This window comes from Petaurus breviceps, unplaced genomic scaffold, assembly GCF_028583685.1.
Source record: "Petaurus breviceps papuanus isolate PSGF00001 unplaced genomic scaffold, PetGlider_PUasm1.0 90925, whole genome shotgun sequence".
Lineage (NCBI taxonomy): Eukaryota > Metazoa > Chordata > Mammalia > Diprotodontia > Petauridae > Petaurus > Petaurus breviceps.
In genome coordinates this window covers 7,649,300-7,676,734 of record NW_027187380.1, presented here as the reverse complement: position 1 = coordinate 7,676,734, position 27,435 = coordinate 7,649,300, and the positions used below count along the sequence as shown (strand labels likewise).

At 36.9% G+C, this 27,435-nt stretch overlaps 1 protein-coding gene across 1 annotated transcript in view; it reads right to left on the bottom strand.

Moving 5' to 3' along the window:
- Nucleotides 1–26,615, bottom strand: part of LOC138152762 (EF-hand calcium-binding domain-containing protein 13-like) — a 70,336-nt gene extending 43,721 nt beyond the window's left edge. The window contains exons 1-9 of the mRNA XM_069076849.1: nucleotides 26,498–26,615; nucleotides 24,194–24,337; nucleotides 21,245–21,316; nucleotides 18,820–18,963; nucleotides 17,273–17,344; nucleotides 11,978–12,772; nucleotides 8,399–8,542; nucleotides 5,211–5,282; nucleotides 183–326 (exon numbers count right to left, since the gene is read on the bottom strand). Coding sequence (XP_068932950.1) covers nucleotides 183–326; nucleotides 5,211–5,282; nucleotides 8,399–8,542; nucleotides 11,978–12,772; nucleotides 17,273–17,344; nucleotides 18,820–18,963; nucleotides 21,245–21,316; nucleotides 24,194–24,337; nucleotides 26,498–26,615 — 1,705 coding nt within the window. The remainder of the gene's footprint in view (nucleotides 1–182; nucleotides 327–5,210; nucleotides 5,283–8,398; nucleotides 8,543–11,977; nucleotides 12,773–17,272; nucleotides 17,345–18,819; nucleotides 18,964–21,244; nucleotides 21,317–24,193; nucleotides 24,338–26,497) is intronic.
- Nucleotides 26,616–27,435: the final 820 nt, after the last annotated feature.

Sequence of the window (27,435 nt, the reverse complement as noted above, 5' to 3'; positions counted from 1 at the left end):
AAATAGAGTATAAGGAGAAGCTTGAGAAGCTTTTCCCCTTCTACTTTTGGGAGCTGAAAATTTCCCCATTCGTGGCATAATGAATTTCCTTCACTTTGAAACAGGCATAGCAAACAGTTCCAGTAACCTAGTGCTTTTGAATGAAATACCACAATTTCCCTATTAACATCCCTTTCACTTACTATCAGGAGGTATCTTTTCTAAGGCTTTATTAAATTCATCCTTGGAACAATAGATTCCCAATTTCTTCAGTTTGTGTCGTACTTCATTCAAAGGAACTTTTTCATCTTCAGCTTCTTCAATGACATCAATCACATCTTTCAACACTGAAAACAAAGGAATGGACAACAGATGTTATTTATATAAAGTGAAGTTTTAATGGAAAACTCCAGTAAAAAATGAGAAGACTCCAGCTCTAGAATTCAGTTATGAGAAGAGTAAATTATTAGCACTACAATTTGGCACCTACCCTAACCCCCCAGAGACTGTAAGGACCTTGACGATAGCAATATGTCATATTGCATCTTTATAACTCCCTAGAGCCTAGCATGATACTTGCAAATTAGTACTTAATATGCAATGAATTATGCTTCACTAAAGTCATAACATATTCTTGAGTCCTACCTCCAACGTCTCATTACAACGTGGAGATCATCCTAGGTACCAGAAAATTATGATGGTGAAACCTGAGCACAGGCACTTCCAACCAATCTAGAAAGACTTCAAGTTTTGCCCTACTGACAGATTATATCTGTTATCAAAGTACTGAACTTAGTACAGTACAGGAAGACTCATTAAAAGAAGATTGACTAGAGGTGGCTCAGCGAGTAAGAGCACCGGCTCCAGTGTCGGGATGACCTGGGGATCAAATCCAGGCTCAGATACTTAGCACCACACCCAGAAATAACTGGCCATGTAAACTTGAGCAAGTTACTTAACCCCGATTGCTTTAAAAAAAAAAAGAAGAAGAAGATTGACCACCTGATGATTCATTCTTTGATCATGGTGATCCATGAAACTTATTTTTAAAAAATTCAGATGAATCATTCAGAATAAAAGGAAAGAATTTCAGAACAGAAATTAAAGGAATAATCATAAGCAAAAAAGTCAAATAGATACCTATTTGGGGGCAATATGATTGTTTAGAGAAGGAGCAAAAAATTGAGACAATATCATCAGAAATACAGCAAGATTCAAAACTGACAGAAATCATTGACATTTCTCAGTATTACTAACAAAACCTTAAGAAAGAGAAATTCCATTGGAAATAACAGAATACATAAAATACTGTTGACAGAGGACTTACATAAACTCAACTAAAAAAATTTTTTTGAAGGAGGAAGGCAGGGCAATTAGAGTTAAGTGATTTGCCCAAGATCACTCGGCTAGTAAGTGTTAAGTATCTGAGGGCTTGAACTCAGATCCTCCTGACTCCAGGGCCGGTGCTTTCTTCACTGCGCCACCTAGCTGCCCCCTAAAAATAATTTTTATTGAGAGAAAAAGCAGAGATCCAGTATTATGGTAGATGTTTTTATCCAAACCCAGGCTCCCTCTACTGTCACCTTACAGACAATAAGAAATGTTCCAGATGAAGCAAAAGGTCAGCTATTGAAAAAAGAAAATGAAAAGAAATTCCTATAAGATAATTTACCCTATTGGGAAAAAAAGAAGAAATAGCATAATGACAGTCCTATCATGGATTATACCCCATGCATGGAATTCTTTCTTTCCTCTCCTCTGCCTCTTAACTCCTGTCTTCCTTCAAGATCCAGATAAAACCAGACCTTCTATAGAAAGTCTTTTCCAATCCCTCTTATGCCTTCCCTCCATTGATTATCTCCAATTTCTCCTATTTTATAGATTTCTTATTATGCACTCTTTGTGCATAGTCGTTTGCATGTTATCTTCTCCATTGGATTGTAAGCTCTCTGAGGGCAGGGGCTGTCTTTTGCCTTCCTTTGTATCCTCAGTGCTTAGTACAGTGTCTGGCACATAGTAGGTATAATAAATGCTTATTGACTGACTTCACTGAGGAGTGAGTGTTCTGGGTATTACTAGCTGCTGTTGTTGCTGACGAGTCGTTTCTGTTATGTCTGGCTCTTTGTGACCCCAGATGGGGTTTTCTTGGCAAAGATATGAGAGTAGTTTGCCATTTCCTTCTCCAGCTCATTTTATAGATGAAGAAACAGTGGCTTCTATCAATTCATTGCTAAATATTATCCCATCTTCCACCCCCCAGCCCCTTCCTAGGTTTCCACTTAGCAGGGGCTCCAGCAGCTGCAAAGTCAAGAGGAGTTTAGAAAAAACTGTTGATACAACCTTTCAACATCCATCTTAGTATAGCCCCTTGGCATCAATTGAACTAAAGGCTTCAACCCTCGCAAGGGGGAAGTTCCGCAGTTAAGACTTCACAGGAGAGAATAAACAGTATTAAGACTGAGGAAATGAGAGAATGAAACTGATAAATACTATGAATTAAAAGAATTCCAAATTCCAGAAAAAGAGAATAGTTCTGGAATAACTACAAACAAAACTTCAGAAAAGAGAATGGATTGTCCACAAGATCCCAAAGTGTGGCTGAAATGCTTAATAAAAAACAGAAGAAAGAAACGAGGAGGAAAATTAAAATTCTTGATATAACATACACAAACTGAAAAGGAGAATAAATAGGGGAGGTAAGTAGAGGGAAAGGAGGTGAAAGGAAGGCAAATAAAGGAGATATGGGAGAAAAAGAGCAAGACGGACAGTAAAAGGGAAATTAACAATATAAGTAAATTCAAGGAATTTGGATAGGGTAGTAAGGGGAGAACCTATTAAAATAGAATAACAACAAAGCAGTATAAATAAAAATAATCACAGAAACAAAGTGCTGACTTAAAAGAGGAAGGGGGGGGGGAGTCAAAACATTAAATCCAAAATCTTCCTTTAAAAAAAAAAGAAAGTTTAATGATGCCTTTTGTTTTTTAAACCAGTTATTTCCTCAATAATACTTTGACTCTCACTGAAACTTAGATTTTAACAACAAAAAAAAAGCAGTTAAGCAAAAATCAATTAATTAAAACAATCACATCTATAAGAATGGGCAACATTTAGCATTCACAGTCTGATACTTCTCTATCAAAAGGAAGGAGATATGTTTCATCATGTCACATCAAGAGTGACAATCTCATTCCAATTCAGCAGAGCTTGTATGCTTTGTGGCAATGTTTTCATTTGGATGATTGGAATCATTGCATATATTGTTCTCTGGGTTCTGCTTACTTCATTCAGCAACTTTTATACAAGTCTTTCCAAGCTTCTCTGAATTCCTCACATTTGCCATTTCTAATAGTTTAATAATATTCTATTTCATTCACATACAACAATCTAGTTATCACCCAAATCAATAGGCAATCACCCTGTTTCCAGTTTTTTGCCTCAGCAAAAGGTACTGTTATAAATATTTTGGTATAGATGGATCCTTTCTTTCTGTCTTACTTCCTTAGGGTAAAATCTTTACTTTCTGTTTAAATCAGTAAACTATAAAAATGGGAAATAACATTAGACTAAAGCCATTCCACAATAGGTAAGAAATCACAGGATATAAATAATTTTCAAAAGAAAAATTTCAAGCCAACATCAATCATATGAGAAAAGCTCCAGATCACTAATAATATAAGAAATGCAAATTAAAGCAACTGAAAGGTTTCAACTCAAGGACAATGCTGATTTAAAAAAAAACATTCTTGGAGTAGGGAGCATGTGAAACTATGCAAACTTATATACTGTTCACAACTCACTGTTGTGAACTGGTCAAATCATCCTAAAAAATAATTAAGAATTGTGGGAGAAAAGGTACAATACTGTTCATACCTTTTGACTCAGAATTGGGCATATAGCCCAAGGAAGTCAAAACAGAAAGATTTCATATATTTCATATATTTGCCACAGCATTTTTTTTGGAAGTAGTAAAAAACTGGAAAGAAAGTAGATGCCCATCAAATGGGAAATGGCTAAACAAATTGTAGTCTATGAATGTTACTGAATATTATTGAGCCATTGATTTGATATTCAAGAAAACATGAGACTTATATGAACTAAGCAAAATTTAAAATATAAATATGTTATATTTATAACTATATGTTCAGGGGCATGTTAGCAAATGTTTAATAAATTATTAAATAATAAATTAATCAAATTTAAAATTAATAAAATAAATAATAAATTTGTTTTAAAACATGTACCACACATTTCTAAGTTTAATCTGCATTAACATTTTCTCTACTTTCTTAAGTCTAGACATTCAAAAACAATAAATAAGCCTTCAATTTGTAGTGTTTGCTAGTTCCTGAGTTGTAAAAGTTTACACTGAAAATTTAGCAATCAGCTCTCAAGAACCTGTATGAACTGGTTTCAGCAAATTCACATATTAAATATGTTTGATACTCAAGGAAACACAAGACGACTTGTCCAATCAAATACAGAAAGAAGACAGCAGAAGAAGAAAAACATATTTACAATATCTACAGCAATGTAAATAAAAACAACACTAAAAGCTTGCTGACGTCAAATGAAAGGCTGTGACCAATACTGGTTCCAAAGAACAAAGGTAAAAAGGTGGGAATCTATAGATACAGAAATACATATGTCTTTTAGAATCCCAACTACATGGGATGGTTGATTTTACTTAACTATTTTCTTTTATGACAGGTAAAAGTTGGGGGATATAGGCATAAAAATATTGTAAATGTCTGCAATATAAAAAAACAGGTGATCAACAAAATTTTTTTCCTAAAAAAAGAAAAGTACATTTTTGTTGATTACAATCAGACTATTTGGAGGTGTTGCTTAACTGGGTTTTGGGGGAGGAATTTACTTTGCTTTATGTATTATGTTTGCATGTTTGTCCTGAGTGGGGAAAAGAAAATGTAAGAATAAAAATAAAAACAAATAGGTAGTCAAAACCATTTATCAGGTACAAGTAAATTATGCTCAGTACCCATGAAGACTTCAAAAGAAATATGATCATTTGTTTAATGAGAGAATTCAAAGTGGTATCAAAACTAAATGAAAATAAAACAAACATTAACATCAAAATACTCTTTAAACAATGTATTTTATCTATATCCATTGTTAGAGACAGTTTTGCTGTTATTATTATTATCCAATTGTCATGAATGTACTGACAAGTGATGTTTATCACTTAGGTATTCAATAAAGTTTCTACCTACCAGCATACTCTGAGAACTGTCGAGCTTTGGCCAGATTAACCACAAAGCTGTCTAAATCCACCATTTCAGTATCTGCAATTTAAAGAAGTTTAGATAACTATATGTTCTGTAGTATGAAGTTGTATAAATGCTAAATTCAATATCAACATAGCTGTAAAACAAAATATGCTCAAACTGTTTCAGTTCAAAATCCCATCTTATCTTTTTCTTTCATATCCAAGTTCCCGAAATGTGTCCTCTGACATTCTATTCTCAGCTTCCTCTCTGCTAAATTTTTCCTTAGCTAAAAGTCTGACTTCCAATCTCAAAACTTAAGTTAACTCCTATAATCTTCTCATTCACTACTCTTCAGTCATACGGAGTTCTCACCTTGATCTTAACTCTTCCCATAACTATTCCATTCCCATTATCAAGAATTCTGTGTCTACCATAACGTCCCATTACTATTTCATCTCTTACTATGCCTCATTTCTCCTAAATCTATTCTTCCTTCTCACCATGACCTTAAGTCTCCTTCAGTCCTCCACACATTCTTCTAGGCCCTTACATCTGCTCTTAGCTTTACTTTCTCTTCCTTTCCCAATTTTCACTCTAAGTTAACTAGTTCAGTTTTACATTCTTGAATTCTGATTTGCTCATTCTATTATTGCAAAAGCTTAACCCTGGATTTTTTCCATTGACTTTCTCCATTCTTACTCATGTTCTGAAAGGCTCGGGAGGAAGTCACATAACCATGCCGGTTGGATCTTCTACAAATTTGTCATCCCATCTCAACTGGGCCATCACTGCCACAAGGCAATCCTTTCCTCCCTAATTGACTCTCATCTCATTCTTCACAGACTATTTGAAACTGTGTTCTCTCCTCAAGCTTCTTTACACTTAGCCTTTCCCCCACCCTCTTAACTGAGGACTTCTTCTCATACTTTTCAGAGAAATAGAAGCCATTCACCAGATGGTCCCTCTTCTTTTTTCTACATCTCACAGCCTCTTGACATCATTTCCTATTCTCTCTTTCTAGTTTCTGAGGTGGCTTTTCTCCTCGCCAAGGCCAGCCCCTATATATGCACCAAATGATCCCATTTCTTCCAGCACTCCCCCTATCAACTGACTTTATTCCCTGCTGCTATAAAAATAACCAGGCTTCCCTATCCTACCCACCCATCCTTTGGAAAAAGGACTAGACTCTAGTATCCTCACTAGACTCTAGTATCTTCTCAAGAGATGGTCCTATATCCCTTTTTTAGTCAAACTACTAGAAAAAGCTGTTATCAGCTTCTTATACTTGTTCCATCTATTTCCTTTCCTCTCTTCTCATGCACTTCCTACTTCTTAATCATTTGCAATCTGGCTTCTGACTTCCTCAGTCAACTGAAACTGCTCTCTCCAAAGTTAACAATGATCTTTGGCATGTTGTAAGGATTTAATAAAAATGCTTAGCAACTGATGACTAAAACTGATGACCTTTTTTCAGTCCTCATCCTTCTGAACCACTCTCAAGCATTTGATGCTGCTGACCATTGTCTCCACCTGGACACTCCCTCCATCTGGAGTTTTGTGACACTGCTCTCTTGCTTCTCTCCCTACCTACCTAGCCACTTCTTTTCTGTATTCTTTATTAGATCATCATCCATATCCTATCTCACTAAACGTGTATACCACACTCCCCACCTCAAGTTCTCTTTGCTCTCTCTTCTCTATATATCTCTTAGATACAGAGACACATATGTCTCTTAGAATCCCAACTATTGCCATGGGTTCACTTTTTATCTCCGCAGATGACTGTCAAATCTATATATCCAGTCTTAGTCTCTTTCCTGAGCTGCAGTTCTGTATCTACAATATTGGACATTCTGAACCAGCTGTGCCATAGACATTTCAAAGTCAAGATGTCCAAAATAAAACTGATCTCTCCTCCCCAAATTACTCCTCTTCTGAGCTTCTCTTCTCTTTAAGGTACCTCTACCATTCTGTTTTTTTCTTTTTGGAGGGGGAAATGCAGGGCAATTTGGGGTTAAGTGACTTGCCCAAGGTCACTCGGATAGTAAGTGTTAAGTGTCTGAGGACAGATTTCAGGACACTCAGGTCCTCCTGACTCCTGGCTGGTGTTCTATTCACTGTGCCACCTAGCCACCCCCTACCTCTACCATTCTAATGACAATGATTCACAACCTTGGAATCATCCTTAACTCCTTAGTCTACTTCTTCCCCTATATGTGCTAATTGCAAGGTCTTATCAATACTACTTTCATATATTTCTCAAATCTATCCTCTTCTCTCCATTCACATAGCAACTGCCCTAGTACAGATTCACATTACCTTTCTTCAGGAAATATTGCAATAGCTTCCTAATTGGTCTACCTGAATCAAACCTCAGATACCAGAATGATATACCCTAGAGGTACAGGACAATGTCATTCCCCTGATCAACAAATTTCAGAAGTTCACTATTGCCTCTAGTATCATATGCCAACTCCTTTGTTTGAAACATTTCATAACATTGCTCCAACTTACCTTTTCAAGTTTATTATGCCCCAAACACTTGCCTTCATGAATTCTCTGACGCAACCAAACCAGCCTTTTGCTGAGCCTTGTACAATACTCCATCTCCCATTTTCATGCCTTTGCATGACCATAATGTACAATAATCAAAACTTTTTTTAAGAAAACAAGTTCACAGACCTCAGGTTAAGAACTCTTTCCTTAGGCAGTCAAGGAGAAGTTTCTGTGACCAACCCAATTTTTAACCCCTACCATTGTTTAATCCAGTCACCAGAGCTCCTGTGAATGCTACTATCTTAGCATCCATTCTGTCTCACATTTGTGACACCAATGACATCTCTCTCCCAGGCAGACTTTCCAGGAAAATACTTTTTTTTTTAATATGATTTCCATTTTTAATCCAACCTTATCATTTTGTAGATGAGGGAGCTGAGACCCACTGTCCTCCACAAAGTCACACCAGTAGCAAGGAGCAAAGCCACGATTCAAACTCAAGTCTTCTGATTCCAAGCCCAGAATTCTTTTTATACCTCATTTAGCTTTACCTTGTCTTCTTCTTTCCCTTTAATTACTGACTATTTCAGAGCCCTGGTTAGTGCCTGCAGATCTACTGTAGCTCAAGAAATGTTAACACTTAAATGGATCCCATGGAAACAGGTGATTTCATAAAGTATGCTACTGAGTCTCACCATCTGCAGGAGTCATTTGCAGCACCTTCTCTAATTCATCATCAGATAAGTCCATTCCAATAATCTTCAAGATGGGCTGGAGTTCATTAATAGCAATTTTTTCCTCTGTGAGTTTGTTGAAAAATTCAAGGGAATCTTGTATGTCTGCAAAGTGTGTAAGAATGTAAAGTGAATATATATCATTCTTAGTGCCTTACTACAATTTTACCTGACGTTTGAAATGTGTTACAATCTTATTACAACACCTGGAGAGAGTGTGCCTCAGAGAAGGATTATTTCTCCCTCTATATCTGTTTTTTTCTCTTGTAATAATTATGTTTCAATGCAAGAGTGTCTTTGAATTTTGAAATGCAACCCAGGAAAATAACCTCTTTGACTACTTATTTTTTTCCCAAGGAACCTAGACCATTCAGTTCTAAAAAAATGTTGATTGCTTTCTGCATCAAATAAAAATGTAGAGAACAGTGAATTAGGTGCAGTTGCAAGAATGAAGGATAAAAGCCAGCAGGTCTATCCCAACCCCTCCTGTCATGTTACTTGAGGCTCCAACATAATCTACAGAGTCTTAAATTAGCTCCTAGGAACATGATGGGAGTTAAAAGAAATTTACTCATTTCAATCCAAATACCAGATGGCCAGCTGAAGTTGTTACTGAGGTAGATGCAAAGAATATTTATATGACACTTACTATGTGCCAGGCACTGTGCTAAATGCTTTATAATTACTATCTTAGTTGATCCTCACAAGAACCCTGGGAGGTAAGTGCTATTGTGATCCCATTTTACAGATGAGGAAACTGAGGCAAACAGAGGTTAAATGACTTGCCCAGGATCACCCAGCTATTAAGTGTCTGAGGTCAAATGTGAACTCGGGTCTTCCTGACTCCAGGCCCAGCCCACTATCCACTGTGCCCCAGAGTTCTAATTAGGACATAGTCCTAGAGAGATGAATTGGGCAATTTATATTTCCTATCAATGTTCCTCCTCCCACTGATACCATGGAAATCTATAGGAGAAGATATCCTGATGTGTGTTGGGGTATAAATTTTCCTAAGTATTCTCTTTATTCTTTGGTTTAATTAAATACCATGGTTTTAACGTTAGTATGACCTTCTGGTGTGGTCTGGTTTTTTGTTCTTTGGTTGTTGCTATTTCTTTTTTTCCCTTAAAAAAAAGCTTCAGATAAGGGCTTTTGTTCCTGTTGTTTTCAAAAATGCTGATCAAAGTGTGCCTTGAACCTAGATACAATTTTTGGGGACCCAAAGCAAAGGTGAGGCCTAGGGTGCAGAATGAAGAGATATAATAGCTTAAAATGTAAAAGACTTCTTTATACTGGATAGCAGCACAAATTTGAATTCCAAGTCTCAGACCAAAATTATATAAAGCTCTTCCACCCAAACCCTGACTCCTCTCAAGCCACAAGTGTGCTGGAGCCAGTTCAAACAAGCTCTCAAAAGCTGATTGTTTAGTTTTCAATATGAGCATTTAGACCTCAGAAACAGGCAAATGTTGCAAATCAAAGCCTGATGTATTGTTTTGTTGATTTGTACAGACTTAAGAAAGTGAGGGAGAAAATGTTAATATTGCATCCTAAACTTAGTGTATTATGCCCACTTTTTTTTGAAAGCCAGTTATTAAACATTTATTAGCACACTCCTGCTCCCAGTCCACCTTGTTCAGGGGAGAGGGAGAGGAAGAGGGAAAGAGACAGAGAGAGTGAGAGACAGAGAGAGACAGAGACAGAGACAGAGCGAGAGAGACTATAGAGAGGCTGTTAACCAGAAAGATGTCTTGATAGAAATATTTGGGTCTATTTGTTAGGGTGAAGATTAATAAGAATAGTCAGAAGGTAATTTGGGTAAAGAGGAATTAAGACGAATCTCTCCTACTTCTTAGGAGTTTGCATTCTCAGTAATCCTAAAGGCTGAGTGTAATCTTTATCTAGGTACCCGATTATCATAGAAATTTGGAATTGATTAGACCTATTAACTTACTTCAATTGGTTTACTAAGATTAAGTCAATAGGTATAGCTGTCCCCAGACAACTTCTATGGTATTACCTAACAACCTACCAATACCAGAAGAAATATTTCTATATCTTCTATCCCAAGAACTAGTCTTAAGTAACTGTTTATATGGTTTGGCTTCACGTGCAACCAGGAAGTCCTCAGCATGTTTAAAAAATACATCCTGGGTAGGAAATCTGATGCAGTGGAAGGAGGATTAGATTTGGAATCTGAGGACCTGGGTTCTTGACCAATTAGTTCTTTACCAAATTATCAACTACATGAGCTTGGACCAATCACTTAACCTCTGGAGACTTCTGTTTCCTCTTATCTAAATTGAGGGGGTTGGATTAGATTAATTCAGATCAGATTACCTCTGAGGTCCATTTCATGCTCTCAATCTATGATCCCATGATCCTAATGCCTGAAATTCCACTGTTGAAAACTTTATCCCTTGAGGATCAATGGATTTAAAGTTGGAAAGGAACCTTAGGGATCACCTAGTCCATCCTCCTCATTTTACAGGTGAAAAAAGTGAGTTTCTAAAACACTTACATGAACTGATGCAAAGTGAAATAAACAGAACCAGGAGAACATTGTACACAGTAACAGCAGTTCTGTATGATGATCAACTGTAAATGACTTAACTATTCTGAGCAATACAATAAACCAAGACAATTCCAAAGGACCCATGATGAAAAATGCTATCCACTTCCAGAGACAGAACTGATGGAGTCTAAATGAAGATTGAAACATACTTTTTTTAAATTTTATTTTTGTTTTTTGGTCTCTTTTTCTATTTGGGGTTTTTTTTGTTTTTTTTTTTTCCTTTTGCAACATGGCTAACAGAAATGTTTTGCATGACTGCAGATGTATAATCTATATCAAATTGCTTGCTTCTCAAGGAAGGGAGATGGGAGGGAGAGAGTATGGAACTCAATTTTTTTTTAATGTTAAATATTTTTGTTTACATATAATCAAGAAAAAATAAAATAAGAATTAACAAAAAGAATTGCTTCCAACCCTGCCTCCTCCAATCATGAAATTATGAAGGTTTCTTGTACCTAAGTGTAAGACTTTACATTTATGCCTATTGAACTTTATCTTACTGCTAAGTCTTTGTGGCTTCTCTAGGTCTGTGTCCTCTTCCCATAGGATCTAGGTCTCTTTGCCTTCCTCCCTAAAGTCTAGCTGCTCTGTGCCTTCCTTCCTAGTAGCTAGGTCTCTGTATCTTCTTAAGACGTCACAAGAACTAAAGTAGAGTGACAATTACATGCATTAAGTTCTCGGACTTCAAACAAAAATTTCAGAGACCCCAATATACTTGCCTTTTGTTAAAATACAAAAATAAAAAGTTTTCCAACGGAAGGGTATCCTCTCTTTTCTAGAGAGTGTAATGCAGGCACTGTTTGGATGGTTTTTATAACTATAATTCTCATTAATCACCTTGTAGCTATGGCAAGGATGGGTTGGGGTAAGTGGGTACAAAGGCACTCCTTCCAAATGTGTGGTTGCCTAACAATGACTGGTTTCTATGAAACAAAGATTATATAGTAAAAAAAAAAAAATGTTACCTTCAGTTACTTTTGGTGATGGTTTTTCTCTGAACTTTTCTTTTGCTTTTTCAGGTTGAAGCTCAACCAAGTCCAAAGAGGCCACTGGGCTCTCTGGAACATGAACTTCACTTGATGGTTTTCTGAGGATCTGACTACTTTTTACATTTGGTGGTTGGCCATATTTCATCTTAGGCTCTTCTGAGTATTTTAGGAAACTTGAACTTTTCTTCACACTAGGAATCTCTTCTATATCCGGATATTTCTTGAGAGAAATACTACTGCTACGTGGTTGGGTCCCAGTGACACATATTTCATATTTGTCAATTTCTTCCACAGATTTTCTGGGACTAATCTTTACAGGCTCTAATTCATGGCTTTCATCCATCTTCAGGATCTTTTGTTGGGACTCTGAGGCGACAGAAATATCAGCTTCATGGAAAGATCTTCTGAAGCTTGGGATGACTTTGTGGGGTGGAATCTCCAGCTTATAAGTCTCTGACTGACCTACGAGTTTTTTGAAGCTAATGCTTGTTTTTGAGCTTGTCCGAAGAGATTCAAGAACACTGATATCAACCCTTTCAAAAGTCTTTTTCAAACTCAAGTTACTTTTGAGGCTTTGCTGTGAGGATAAGAGGTCCAAGCTCTCCTCAGATGCTCTTTCACCTAAGTTCTTTTTATTTAACCGTGTGGAGGAAAATTCAGATGATCTAGGGAATAGGCTGCTCTTCTTCCTTAATTGCTGAAACAACCTACTACCATGGATCTTTGAGAATCTCCGATCACTCTCCTCCTGGGATGGCCAATCCCTAATTACTAGAGATACATAAGAAATAGTTCATCATTTCATTATCCTGCCCTTAAAATAAACGAATTAAATCAATAGAAATATTATTCAAATAGCAAATCACAGATATATCTAGGAGCCAAAAAGGACTGCAAAACCCTCATCTAGTCTAAAATGCACTCATTTTCCAGATGAAAAAAATGAAACTCAGACATGTTAAATGATTTGCCCAGGGTCACACGGGTGCTAAGTAGCAGAGCAAGAATCTGAACTCAGGTTCTATGACGTTAATTTTTGCATTTTTTCCCACTCCAACCAGATGATATTCTTGGTTCTTAAACATCAGAAAGACAGCTAGCATGCTGGAGAAATTTCTAACAGGACCTAAAGACCCAAAGAGTAAGCCAACTGAATTTGTAAATGAGAACTTATCTATTTAATTTAATTTAATGATTTAATCTATTTAAATTATTGCCACACAAAGGCTAGCCCCATTTGGATAATTACAAGTATTAAGAGCTATAACAAGGGGCAGCTAGGTGGCAGTGGATAGTCAGAAGTCCTGGAGTCAGAAGGACCTGAGTTCAAATCCAGCCTCAAACACTTACTAGCTGTGTGACCCTGGGCAAGTCACTTTACACCATTGTCTTCAATTTTTTTAAAGCTATAATGAAAATCAATGTGGCTATCTAATACTAAGTTTAAATAATCTCTTGATTCCCTAATTAATTCAATAACAAGAAGCAGCATGGTACAGTGGAACGGACTCTGGAGTCAAAGGACATTAATTCAAATCCCACCTCTGACTCACAGTACCTTTGCGGCTTTTAGCAAGTTACCTAATTTCTCTGGACTTCGGTTTCCTCATCTGTAAAATTAGGGGGTTGGACTCCAAGCTCAGCACTCTCTATCCACTGTGCCCCCTGGTTGTGCTGCTAATGACATAGCATTTATTAAGTGCCTACTTTGTGCTAGGCATTAAAGGTATAAAGAAAAAAACAAAAGTTTCTACCCTCAAGGAAAAGACAAAAGGACTCTAGGGAAGATAAGACTAGTTGCAGAAAACCTCAATAATGGTGGTTCAGCTCACCCTGGATGAGACAAGGCATTTAAAAAGGGACATAGGGAATAAACATGCCTAGAGTGGGGGAAGTAGCCTGGAAGCTTAGATACTATAATCCATAAAAAAGAAATGAAATGATAGATGGACAAGCAGAAAGGATTTTTGACTTGGAGAAGTACAAATATTTGAGTATAGATCAGAACACAAAGTAAAAATCTTATTTTGTCCACCTTCAATAAAGCTTTACCTTCAATCCAATTCAATAGGGCAGGATTGGCAACAAACACAAAACAAAAAATTGTCTTGTCCTCAAAGAGTTTGGGCACCTAGTTGGCTCAGTGTATATACAGTGTTGGGCTTGGAGTTAGGAAGACTCATCTCCAAGTTAAAATCTGGTCTCAGACACTTATTGTGTGACCCTGGGCAAGTCACTTAACCCTGTTTGCCTCAGTTTCTTCATCAGTAAAATGAGCTGGAGAAGGAAATGGCAAACCACTGCAGTATCTCTGCCAAGAAAACCCCAAAATGGGGTCAAAGAGTCAAAAACGACAGAAATCTGAACAACAACATATATGCTATATATACACAAAAGAGAAAAAAACTTACCGAATATTAATCAAGTTTCTCTCAAGTAATTATTAAGCTTTTTTAAGCTGGGCTTCAGAATGACAGTTATATAAATAATTTGTAAGAAAAAATTTTTATTTTAATAACCAAATGAAGTGCCTATTAAAGAAAGGATGTAGAGTTAAAAGGCCCAGTTTTACATGATGTTCCAAAGAATCCTAGAAAGTAAAATTAGGAAGACTATGTGAAAGATATACAACAAAGTCAGGAGATATACTCAAAACTTTTTGTGGGTAAGAGATCTAGACCTGTGATTTCTTGGGTATAGAAATACCTTCAAAAGATACGGATGAACAATGCATCCCTGACTTACTCATTATCTTAGAGTGTTTCCTGGGGCACTGAGAAGTGACTTGGCCAGGGTGTCACACTAATCACATGCCAGAGGCAGAACTAAAATCCAGGTGTTCCTGACTCTAAGACCAGCTCTCTATCCACTGGATGCCAGATAGGTAGAGCAGTAGACAGGGTATTATATAATTATATTATTAAATATATTATTATTATATATTATTAATAATTATATTAAATATATATTATATAATTAACTGCCTGCTCCTGGGCAAGTCATAGAATATCTCTTGACTTCAATTTCCTCAACTATAGCAGCTAGGTGGCACAGTAGATATAGCTCTGGCCCTGGAGTCAGGAGGACCTGAGTTCAAATCCATCCTCGAGACACTTGCTAGCTGTGTGACCCCAGCAAGTCACTTATCTCTGTTTCCCTCAGTTCCTCATCTGTAAAATAAGATGGCGAAGGAAATGGCAAACCATTCCAGTATCTTTGCCAAAAAAAAAAAATACCAAAATCCAAATGGGGTCAAAAAGAGTGGGGCTGAAAAATGACTGAACCAAAAAATGGGGATAATAATAGTATCTACCTCACAGGATTGTTTTGAGGACCAAATGAGATAATATGAAAGCATTTGGTAAAACTTAAAGCACTAAATAAATGCTAGATATTGTTATCCTCAAGTAAAAATAACTAATACAACCTGGGGTCACATATTGAGAGTTATTTCAGGTATACTGAAGTAACAATGGGAAGATTCTTTCCTAAATCTAGAATGACTTAATGAACCCAATTCTACTTAACATCCTTGGGGAAAATGAAAATGGTATGCTTCCTTCCTCTAAGAGAGCCCACTCTCCTCATTTTCTTCCATAACTAGTTTTATGCTTCCATGGCCTAGAAAAATCAAACCTTAACTCAGTATACTGTAGGCTTTAGAGCATACTTTGAATACTTCAATGTTTCAAGGATCTGTAATTAATATATTATACATATTATGTTATTCACATATGTAGAATATATGTGACAATTTATATAACATATAAAATACAGTATATAATTTATATAAACTATAATTGCATCATTAAGAGGCAGATCATAACCCTTCTACTACTGACTGACTTGTCTTCAAGAGTTGTAACAAAAATAAAAAATTCTTTGTTTGTGTCCAATCTACTGATGAGTCACTCCCAAATTTATCTAAGCTGACCCTCAGGAAATAAATAGGGGGTCCTCTACTAGGCCTATACTCAAAGCTTCCCAAGTGGTAGGCCCCGTCAAAGAATAAACCCCATTTACAAGAATTCAAGAATTTACGGTCACTTCCACACCATGATCACCATGATTAAATATAAGAATAAGACTTCAATGAAAAAGAAAGAAGAACAGGCTTATTAAATTCACATTGAGTCCAGTCATTTTTCAGTCATGCACAATACCTGGTAAGTACTAAATCTCATCTGGGGCTTTTGCAAAAGACAGAGTAGTTTGCCATTTCTTTCTTTAGCTCATTTTATAGATGAGGAAACTGAGGCAAACAGGGCTAAGTGACTTCCCAAGGTCACACAGCTAATAGATGTCTGAGACCAGATTCAAACTCATAAATATGAGTCTTCCTGACTCCAGTTCCAGAACTCTATCCACTACACCATTTAGCTGTTAGCTACTAAGCATACTATAATCTTGGCTCAACAGACATCATGGATGGACTATTGTGTTCAGTGCTGGTGTACCATGGTTTAAAAAAGACATTGATAAGCTGAGAGTGTCCAAGGGAAGACAATACAGGGACAACACACCTTAATTCCATATGAAGACTGGCTGAACCAATGGGAATGGTTAGCCTGAAGAGAAAACTTGAGGTGGGGAGGAAACATGATCACTCTTTCAAGTATTTGAAGGGCAATCGTGGAATGGAGAGATGAGACACATTCTGTTTGGAGCCATAAGCAATGGTAGAAGTTGCTAAGCTAGTCTAGGCTTGATGTCAGGGAAAACTGTCTAATAATTAGAGATGTCCAAAAGTGGGATAGGCTGCCTAGAGATGGCAGAGGGATAACCTTCTTTGAAGGCCTTTAAGCAGAAGCTGAGTCACTACTTTTCAGGCATGTTATAGTAGGGATTCTTTTCATATAGGTTAGATTAGATGACTAACCCTTTCAAATATTATAATTCTGTGATTTATTCAATTATAAGGCAAAAAAGCAGAAAAAAACAAACAACAGATAGGGAATGGCTTGCTAAAAATTGGCTAAGAACAAATATAACCCCCAAAAAGGATTTAAATATCAGAGTATCTCATGAGCTGAATATGAATTCATTTATTCTGGCTTTTTTAAAGCGATGGCAAAAATGTAAAGTAACCATTCAAATGTATTCAGTATTCATTAGATTATATTTATATTTTCAGTTCATATTTTTTCAATCAATGTTTTAGAGGAAAAAGGGTTTAGAAAGAAATTTTTTCACAAAAAATCACTAAAATGTGCCATTAACGTTGTATTCACACTGGAAATCAATTTCTATGTCAAACACAATTTCCCTTACCAACATCCTCATACTGTTGTTGCAAATCCTCCAAAGAAAATAGAAAATCTCTAAAATCCACCGTTTTATTATCTATAATAAAAAAGAAAAGGTTCAGATAATGATTAAACTTATGTTCAGAAAGAAAAATTATTTTCTTTATCCATTTAAGAGGAACAGGAAGGCACATGGAGGGTTCATAGGCACCTTAGAAGACATTCAGGATTGTGAATTATTGACTGAACATCAATTCTGATGTGCTTGTAAGTGGCTATAACAGACAAATCCACAGGTACCAGTTTCTGCCTTTTCTGTAACCTGCCCCTTATGCCCCAGCTGCCATCATATTAATCCACAGCACCTGCAGACCAGCCCTGGCTATTGCTTCAAATCCATTTCTAGGCAGCAATTTCCTCCATACCACACTCTCCTGAGCCACAAAGGTATTACATGTAGATGCCCCATATCAAGACACAAGTAATTTTAATAACCAGTGATCTCATGGGAAAGAGATAAATGATAAGGTAGAAAAAATGAAACACAGAAATAATTCAGAAAATTAACAAAAAATTTCATACTTCCTTTAACCAGTTGAATCGTTTTGCAAAAGTTGCTTACAAATAGCAAAATGAACAATTTGTTGTTTCTCCTTTCAAGTACAAAAACCAAGATCAGGAAGAAAAAGAGAAGGCAATAAATAGGGGCAGGGTCCCCTTAATGGGGGTTCTCCAACATAGCTTCGGACACCCAGAGTGACAAGGTTGAAGGGCACTGTTCTCAAGCGGGGCCTTGCACCTATATGCAAGGTTTGCATTTGGGCATATTAGGTATCAAAAACACCAAAACATAAGTATGTGTGTTAGGGGAAGGGGGAGTACTGCATGGAAAGGGGAGTTCTAAGGTACTCTTGAGCTGCTAGAAGAAAAAAGTCAACCTTAGATATGGAAGTAAGAAGAGTAGGGCTGCCAAATCTATAGGAATGAAAAGAAAAGGAAAGCTAAGGGTTACGTTAGGAGAAGAGGAAAATAAGAAGTATGGAAAATGGTACTACTATGGTGTTTCAGAACTCAGAAGGCCCACTAATCATCCTAGAGCCAAGTCAAGCAGCTTTTTTGGTTTCTGGCCTTTGCTGAGAGTTAAGCTTATCTTTATACTAACTATTAACATTATGGTAAGAGAATACCATAAAACAATTGGTCATTTTTACCCTCTCTGCCCAGCCATGGAAGGATTTTTTTTTCCATCCCCTAATGCATTTTCTATATTATTTCCCATGTAGGAAGGTATAGGTGATTGTATCCATTTGGGCATGAGGACAAGAGTATGGATTCTCTCTCATTATTTCCTTTGGGTTTTTTAATGTCTTAATTAAATGCTTTTGCTATTGAGCACCATGGTAAGTGGATGGGGATTTGGGTCACTATATGCATATAACCACACCAAACCTGGAAAAAGTAGCAAGAGGCTCCACAGTCAGAGTTCTCAGAGTTTCTAAAGGCCTACTTGTTACAAAAGCAAAGGATAATATATAGATTAAATAATCAATATTTAATTATAAAAACACTCACCATCATGAGACAAGTAATTCATCACTTCCTGGTAAGTACCAAAACTTACAGAGACTCCCAAGATATTCAGAAGAGGAAGTACATCTTCAACCTCAACTCGGCCTCCTTTTATCTTACTGAAAATCTGATATGCTTCCTGAAATGCTGAGAAATCATGAATCAAGGAAAGGCAGGTTATCACCCTCTGAGAATCAATACCTTCTCTTGGTGAAATAGCTGGTTTTGTGTCAAGAAACTTTCAATAATTAAAAAATTCCACATAGGGGTTTTTATAAAAATTCATCTGCAAATAGCTGTTAGATAGACCAAATAGATAGATTAAATAGACCAAATTCTAATGCTATATCCAACTAGACTTTTTAAAATCTTTTATTCAAATCCTTTCCAACTTTGATATTGTCTGCAGTTAGTTGTGAAATCTGTGGTAACAGTAAGGCAGCTGATTCCCAAAGCATAATATTTGAAAAGGCTGGGATTCAAATAAGTTTAGAGGATTTGAGAGCAAGGCAAATGAGAGTGATTAGAGGATTAGGGGACAAGGAAGAGATGTATTTCAGCCATGAAGGAGGACTAATGTGCAAAGGCAAAGGGGTGGAAGATGAAATGGAATAGGAATTTATGATGTAAAAACTTAATATTTTTAATAAGGTAGGAGGTTAGGTCATCTTCTGAGAGAGCACAGACATGAAGGTAAAAGCTTGGGGGAAAGAGGACAGCCCCTATATGGAATCTGAAAATGAGTTAATCTAAAAGGAAGAAAATTATTGTAATGCGGTGGCAAGGGCCAGGTCTAAACATTTATTAAGTACCTACTATTTGCCCAACACAGATGAGGTTAGATCCTAAAAATGATCATTTTTTTCTAGTAAAATTAGTTATGTGATCAGTACAGTGATCAGCAAAAATATGTAGGAGAAATTCAAGGAATATTTCATGGAAGTTAGTGAAGCCCAGAAATGGCTGCCTCTCTCAGTGATCTATGGGTGGTGTCTAATTGGTAATGGCAGCTGCCTTAACAGTTCTGGCACCCAAAGAATTCAATTTCTTCCAAGTCAAAAATGAATTTTCCTAATTTTATGTGAAGGTCATATTCTTAAAGATACTGAGAGACTGGATGACCTATGTTTCAAAGATTTATTTAAAAAAAATTAAGATATCATCTCAGCAGGCTGCTTCAAAATGATAAAAGCTGTGTCAAAGAACACACTAACCAGGGTAACCTTCAACAAAGGGAGATCCAGGCAATGTCCCAAGGCACTAAAGACCTACGCTCTCTCTTGTTTAAGGTGTGACTAGAATACTATAGAAAGCAGAAAAACATAGAGATAGCAATGAAGCTGGTACCAGTACACACAGGGAGTGTGCACCATGGTCAGGAGTGTTGGCTTAGGTCAATAACCAGCTAAGTAACTCAGAGACCTCTGGATACACACAAGTCACAAAGGTAAAGTGTGGAACAGCAAATGAGAAACCCAAGCACATAAATAGAAGTCAGGATAGACAGAACACTTGGAGCTCTGGGAAATTAGTATGTAGGAAACCAGGCAGGCTGACTATAACCAAAGATGTACAGTGACGTGCACATATTAGGTACCTAATGTTTGCTGGACTAGAATTATATATAAAGTGAGACCATACTGATGGAGGTTAAGGCTTTGAAATCTAGGCATGGGAGTTTGGATTTGATGTACTCAGCAATAGGGAGCCAAGGTTGGTTCTTCAAGTATAGCTTGGGCTACATTATTAAAATAATGTTTGAATTGAGGGGAGAAAGCCAGCCAGCATTCTCTGAGGATCTCATTCCTTTCTAGGCAGCATGATGGATTTTGTCTACTATATCCCAGAAACCTCCTCATCTTGGAGGCTTACTTTAGCTCTAGAATTTACATATTGGAAGTACTCTCTGTCCCTGTGGCTTTTCCCTCTGACTGGATAGCTCCTCTCAGAACCTCCATTTAAGGAAGGTTTAAGGCCAGTCATATCTTCATTCCTCTCTAGGTTGCACTCCATTCAGACTTTCCCCATCATGCCACTGTACAAGATACCTTCTCCTTCCTCCAAATTTCCTTTTCAACTTCCTTGTGTGTGTTTTCTTTCTTCACTAGAAAGTAAGCTCCATGAGGGCAGGGATTGTCTTTCTGTATTTGCATTCCTAGTGCTTAACACAGTGCCTAGGACACATTAGGTGCTTAATAAATGCCTTTGGAGAAACAAAAAAAATTAAGTAAAATTAATCTGTCAGCAGAGCACTAGGTCGATTGGAAAGAGAAGCAGCCCACATTTTAAATTTTATTCAATACAGATTATCTGAATAAGTAGTTAGGAGACACGGAAGAAATCAAAATTCTTAAGTCTAGCCAAAAATCAGTCACACTAAGCACCAATTCTCTTTTTGTTATGATTTTGAAGAAAGGTTCTTGTTTACCTGGGTCTTGAGAGAAGGAACCCCTGTCATTCAAAATGTCCATGAAGTTTGAAAAATCCAGCATGCCATTTACTGCAAAGAATGGTTTAGAAGCAAAGAGAACAGAGCTGTCAGCAAAATCACCAAGTCAATTGATTTGCATATGATCTAAGGCAATTAAAAAATTCAAGGAGACAACTGATAATTTAAAAATTACACCATCGCACTGTATCAAAAAGTGCATGTTCTATCTACTGTTTACAATGTAGCAAAAAAAAGAAAGACTTAGAAAATCAGTCAACAAGCTTGTTGTAGACCTATGTGTGGTGCTAGATGCTGAGGATGAAAAGACAAATGAAACAGTTCCTGCCCTCAAACATCTTATGTTCTAGCAGGTAAGACAACCCATATGCAAAAGAAATACAAGGTCACTTGGGCAGAGGGTGGGGTGATGAAAAGGCACTAGTCACTAGGGGGTATAGGAAAGACTTCATGTAGAAAAGAGTGCTTGAGCTGAGCTTTGAAGGAAGCTAGGGGGTCTAAGAAAGTCTAAGGAGGTGAGGGAGAGCTTCCAGCTAAAAGGATCAAAAGCCAATGTAAATGAATAGATTCAGAAATTACAGTGCCACCATCAAATCTGTGATGACTAATTTTATACACTGGGATCCTCTCAGCAATGCAAGGTTATAAGACAACTCCAAGGGACTCATGAAGGAAAGGGATATCCACATTCAGAGAAAGAACTACAGAGTCTGAATGCAGATTGAAGCAAACTACTTGTGCTCTCTCTTTTTTGTTTTGTTTTGTTCCTTCTTTCTCCTTGTTCATTCCATTGGTTATAATTCTTCTTTACAACTTGACTAGTGTGTAGTGTGAAGGTATTTGTAGAAGCTATAATGGATTACATGCTGCCATGGCGGGGGAGGAAGGAAGAGAGGGAGGGAGAGGAAATTTGGAACTCAAGGAATTGTGGAACTGAATACTGTAAAATAAAAGTAAATAAATATTTTTTTAAAAGAAAGAAATTACAGTGCCACATATGAGCAATAGTAAGAAAGTCAGTCTGACTAGATTGTACGGTGCATAAAAGTTGAAAAAGTCGACCACGATCAGGGCAACAAATGGCCAGACCAGATTGTGATGGACTTTAAATGTCTAACAGAAGTGTCTTTATTAGATTCTAAAAGCAATAGGGAATCCCTAGAGTTTAGGGGAGAGTAGCATGATCAGACCTACACTAAGGAAAATCACTTTAGCAGCTGGGGAGAGGGGGGGAATAGAGCAAAGGGAGATTTGAGGCAGAGAGACTAATTAGTGAATTACTGAAACAGGTTAGGCTAAAGGGAGTTGACCAAAGAGAAAAAGGGAAAGATGAGAAAGATATTATCGAGGTAGATACAAGATTTGGCAACTGAGTGGATACATGGGGTCAAAAAGAATGAGAAGTCAAAGACAACACAAAAGGTTGCAAAGCTGGATGGTGGTAAAAGGATGGTGGTACCCCTTGACAAAAAAAAAATAGGGAAATTTGGAAAGGAGGAAGGGGTAACGGGAAAAGTAATGATTTCTATTTTAGCCATGTTGATTTTGAGATGCCCAGGGATATCTGATTTAAAATGTACACATTATTCATGACAGAGGAAATTGAGGCATTGGGGGTTGGAGGATTTAAGAGAAAATGACAGACATAATGAATGATAGAGCTCGAGTGGAAAGGCAACTTGTAAGACAGATACTGAACCCTTTGATATTGAAGTCAATGTCCTCTAAAGCTATTATTAACTTACTAGAAAGCTGGCAAATAACTGTCACCAAGATCTGGATTTGGTAATAAATTTAGATAGAGTGAATGTAAGAGAAACAATAATGTGTCCAGCTCAAAAATACACTTTTCTTTTACAATTTATTATTCACTCATGCCTCATTCTAATGTTTTTATTCAGTTATCTGTTGTGTTACTCAATGTAACAAATCTTGTGTTTCTACATTAGTGTATCTCTCTACACTATAGGCTTCCCGAAGACAAGGGGCCGGGTCTATGAAGTTCCTTTGGGCTATAAAACCAAACTCAATGACACACACAGCTAAGAACCCATAATTAAAACCACACGCATATACACATATAAATATACGTATGTGTATGTGTGTGCATACATATATAATTTGTACATAAGTGTTCGCATGGTGTCTCCCCCATTAGACTATGAGCTCCCTGAAAGCAGGACTCATTTCTGATTTTCTTTGGATCACCATTGCTTAGCACAGTGTCTGGTACACAGCAGGTGCTTAATAAATGCTTGTCAACTGACTGCTTTGGGAAAAGGTAATAAATAAGACTGAGATAAGCTGACAAAGATGGTTCTGAGTACTTGTACCAGCTTGTTTATTACCCTTTTCCAACGCAGTCAATTAACATACATCTCCCTGGGTGGTTGTGAGGATAAAATGTGATAATATTTGTAAGGTTCTTTGCAAACCCTAAAGCATTATATAAATGTTAGCTGTTATTATTATTATTGTTGTTAGATAACCTCTATGTCTAAATATATAATCTTAACACTAGCCTCTGTTCCTCTGAGACACCATAGTTGTCCATGGAATTAGCACTAGTTAGCACTAATAATGTCTACGGAAAAAATAATTTTTATCTTCATAGGAAAGAATGCGATTTTCATAACATTATGTTTTAAAGACTCAGCTGTTTTATTTCTTTTTTTTTTTGGAGTGGGGAAGATAGGTCACTTGCCCAAGGTCACATGGCTAGTTTTGTGTTAAGTGTCTGAGGCCAAATTTGAACTCAAGTCCTCCTGACTCCAGAGCTGATGCTCTCTATTCACTGTACCACCTAGCTGCCCCTGTTATATTTCTTAAATAAGTGACAGGGATCACTCTGAAACTTAGATTCACACTTAGAAGTCCTTTAACTGCCTTGACTCCTAATAATAAGTAACAAAAGTACACAGAACTTACCATCAATATAAACACATTTCAATGCCTGACGCAGTTCTCCATCACTCATGGAAATCTTTAAGGCACGTAAGGTCATCATCACATCATTCACATAAATCTTACCATTTCGGATATTACTGAAAATTTTACAGGCTTTAGTGAGTCCTGAAAAAATGCAAGGAAGCATATAGCAAAAAAACTCAGTTAATATGGTCAGGGCATAATAAAAAAAAACCTTCCTTGAAGTATACATACATTGCAACACACACCCCAAACTATGTGATTGGAAGTAATTCCTGAATAGTCGGAGAATAGGCAAGTCTTATTGTAATCAGCACCATTAAAAAAAAGTCCAAAAATTCTGATTTTCCTCCTCCAGCTCCAGAGAGAACAAATACACAGCCTATACATATGAGTGGAGAAAAAAAATTTCCATTCCAAATCGCCTGCTCAAATTGAGTTTGATGGTCAAAGCAAGTAGAATGAAGTTGATCTGGAAGCAGTGACCCACATATACACCCTAGGGCTATAGGCTATGGGATTCCTAAGGTAGGAGAGAGAGATGAGGCTGAACACTTTTCTGCAACTATTTAGGCACTTGCAAAATCAAATTAAGCTCTTTCCTAGTCCCTGACCAACCACCCAAATTAAGACTATTGACCCATTTTCCAAGTTGTTTCAGGCAAGAGTTGGGGGGGAATTCCTCACCCTAACAAAATCACAGATCCTTTGTTTAGTTACCTAATCTGAGTCTCAAATTATTATATTCTAACCTTGAATACCAAAATAGGACTAAGAGGCAACTAGATGGCAAAATATAGACAGGAGTCAAGAAGATCTGAGTTCAAATTCTGTCTCAGACACTTACTAGATGTGTGATCCTGGGCAAGTTGCCTAACATCTTTCAAGTCAAAAGTTTAGAACTTAAAAATAAGTTATCATCTTCACGGAAACATTCAATACCACTCCCAAGAAAACATTTCACCTGCAGTCCAGTTCACCAACCCAAGCTTCCAGGGAAGCAAAGTGATTATAGGCTTTTAAAAAACAAAGAGCCACTATTTCGCCCTCTGTTAATGCTAAAATTCAATCTGCCTCTCGGGGCTTGTGAAGTATCATCTCACAGAGTGGTCAGAAGTCTTCCATAGTTCATATTTTGTGACAAACAGCATCAAAATAGGGCCTAGACCTAGGAGTTCATTAGTATAGGGAACTCACAGAAGAGGAAATTTCCTCTCTATCAATGCAGATGGACACTTTCTCAGCAATTTATAGTCTGGGGGGTGCTTACCCTTTAAGGCACCACGGACCTTCAAGTGAGGCTTATTAACTCCATCTCCAAATAATATTTTAAGTGTATAAAATAAAATGCATAGAATTATAAAGGAAACCAATTATATTGAAATATAATTATCAGAATATTTAAAAACAAATTCACGGGCCCCAGGTTAAGAACCTCTTATCATAAAGAACTGCCTAGAGCAGTGTCCAAGATCAGTGAGCCAGTACCTATTGGAGGCAGTTTTGAACCTAGATATTCCTGATTCTGAGACTGACTCTCAATCCATTATATAATACTGCTTCTCTTTCTATGATAGAAAGCAGTTCCTGAATAATGAAGGAAGGGTGGAATTACAATAGGCACTATATAGAATAAGCTATTTTTATAACCAAATGTCCTGCTTAACAATCAGTCATAAATATTTATTGAGCACTTGCTATTCAATTCAACAAGCTTTTGCTGCTTATCATGCCTACTGTGTGCCAGGCACTGGACTTGTTGCTATCAGAAATACAGAAGGAGTATACATGGTCCTTGGCCTCCAGGAGCCTACCATGTAGTTAAAACAGTATATCATTAAGTGTTAAACTATGTGGACTTTAGAAGGAAGTATTTTCTTGCTTTAATGCTCCTGTCCCTCCTCAAATTGTCTTATATTTACTTATCTATTTGTATGTTCTATCTCCTAGTAGAATATAAACTCCCTGAGGACAAGGACTTTCTCATCTCTGGCTATATATCACTAGTACCTACCAGGGCCTTGTACATAGTAGGTGCTTAAAATATTCCTGATGAATTGAGCTGAAAGGGTATCACCTGAGAGAGAGGATGGGGAAGTAGGGAAGAGTAAAGGAAGGCTTCAGGGAAAAAGGATTCAGAAATCAAATCAATAAGAGAAAAGAGGAGATTCCTATTTAAGGCAAAGGGCTTTATTAGATGCCTAGAGATAGGAATAAGAATGGCATTGCCTATGAAAGCCAATGTGCCTTTTTCCAAACAATACTTATTTTCCAATTATAAAGGAAAAATTTAGCCATGCTTACCTTCCCTGCCCCGTCTCCTATCCTTAAAGTTTATAGTAGCAGAATCTCTAGTAGCCTGTGAAGTATTAACAAAAATCTCTTCTAGGAAAGGGGGCCGTTGAAGTAGATTACTCCTCATTAAGGGTCTCCAATTGTGTATGAGTTTCCTATTATTATAAGGGCCTGAATGAACAGTGATGGACAAGAATCAGAGAATCTCAAAGTTGAAAGGAATCTCAGAAGCCACCTAATACAAGAATCCTTTCTACAGGGGAACAGTGGGAGGGAAACTTGAAAAATAAAAATAATAAATTTTTAAAAATTCTTTCTACATGTTCAACAAAGGTCATCCAGTTGTTACTTAAAGACCTCCATTGGGTGAGGGAAGAAGGAAGGGATTTGAACTCATCTATCTACCTAAGACTTCATCTATTCATCATATTATCTATGCCACAAAGCTACCACCAAGTCCCATTCCCAAGATGGTACTCAGGGCTATAATATAGCACATTTGGAAAGCTATAATCATTAGGAAGTTCTTCTTTACATATGGTGCCTAAATCTAGGGAAGGTTTTTTTGTGAATAAAGAGAGAGAATTCAAGTCACTTGGCTAAATTCTCAAGTACTAAAAGAACTGAGAGATATGAACTAGAACCTAAGGTTTTAAGTTTCCCTATCCTGTACTTTTAATACGAACTAGAACCTAAGGCTTTAAGTCTCCCTATCTTGTGCTTTTAATTTTTTTTTTAACCATACAAGTACTCCACTGGTTCTCGAACTTTTCCACAGTGTTTAAACAAAATTTTTGACAGTAAAAATTGCAGTGAAATGCTCTAAAATTACTATCTCAATGTTTATTAACAAACTTCATAAAGTTCTTTAAAAAAAAACACAAATTCTCAAAGTATTTCAGGGTTTCTTGCAGTATAGTTTGAGAAATACTGCCTTACTCCACTCA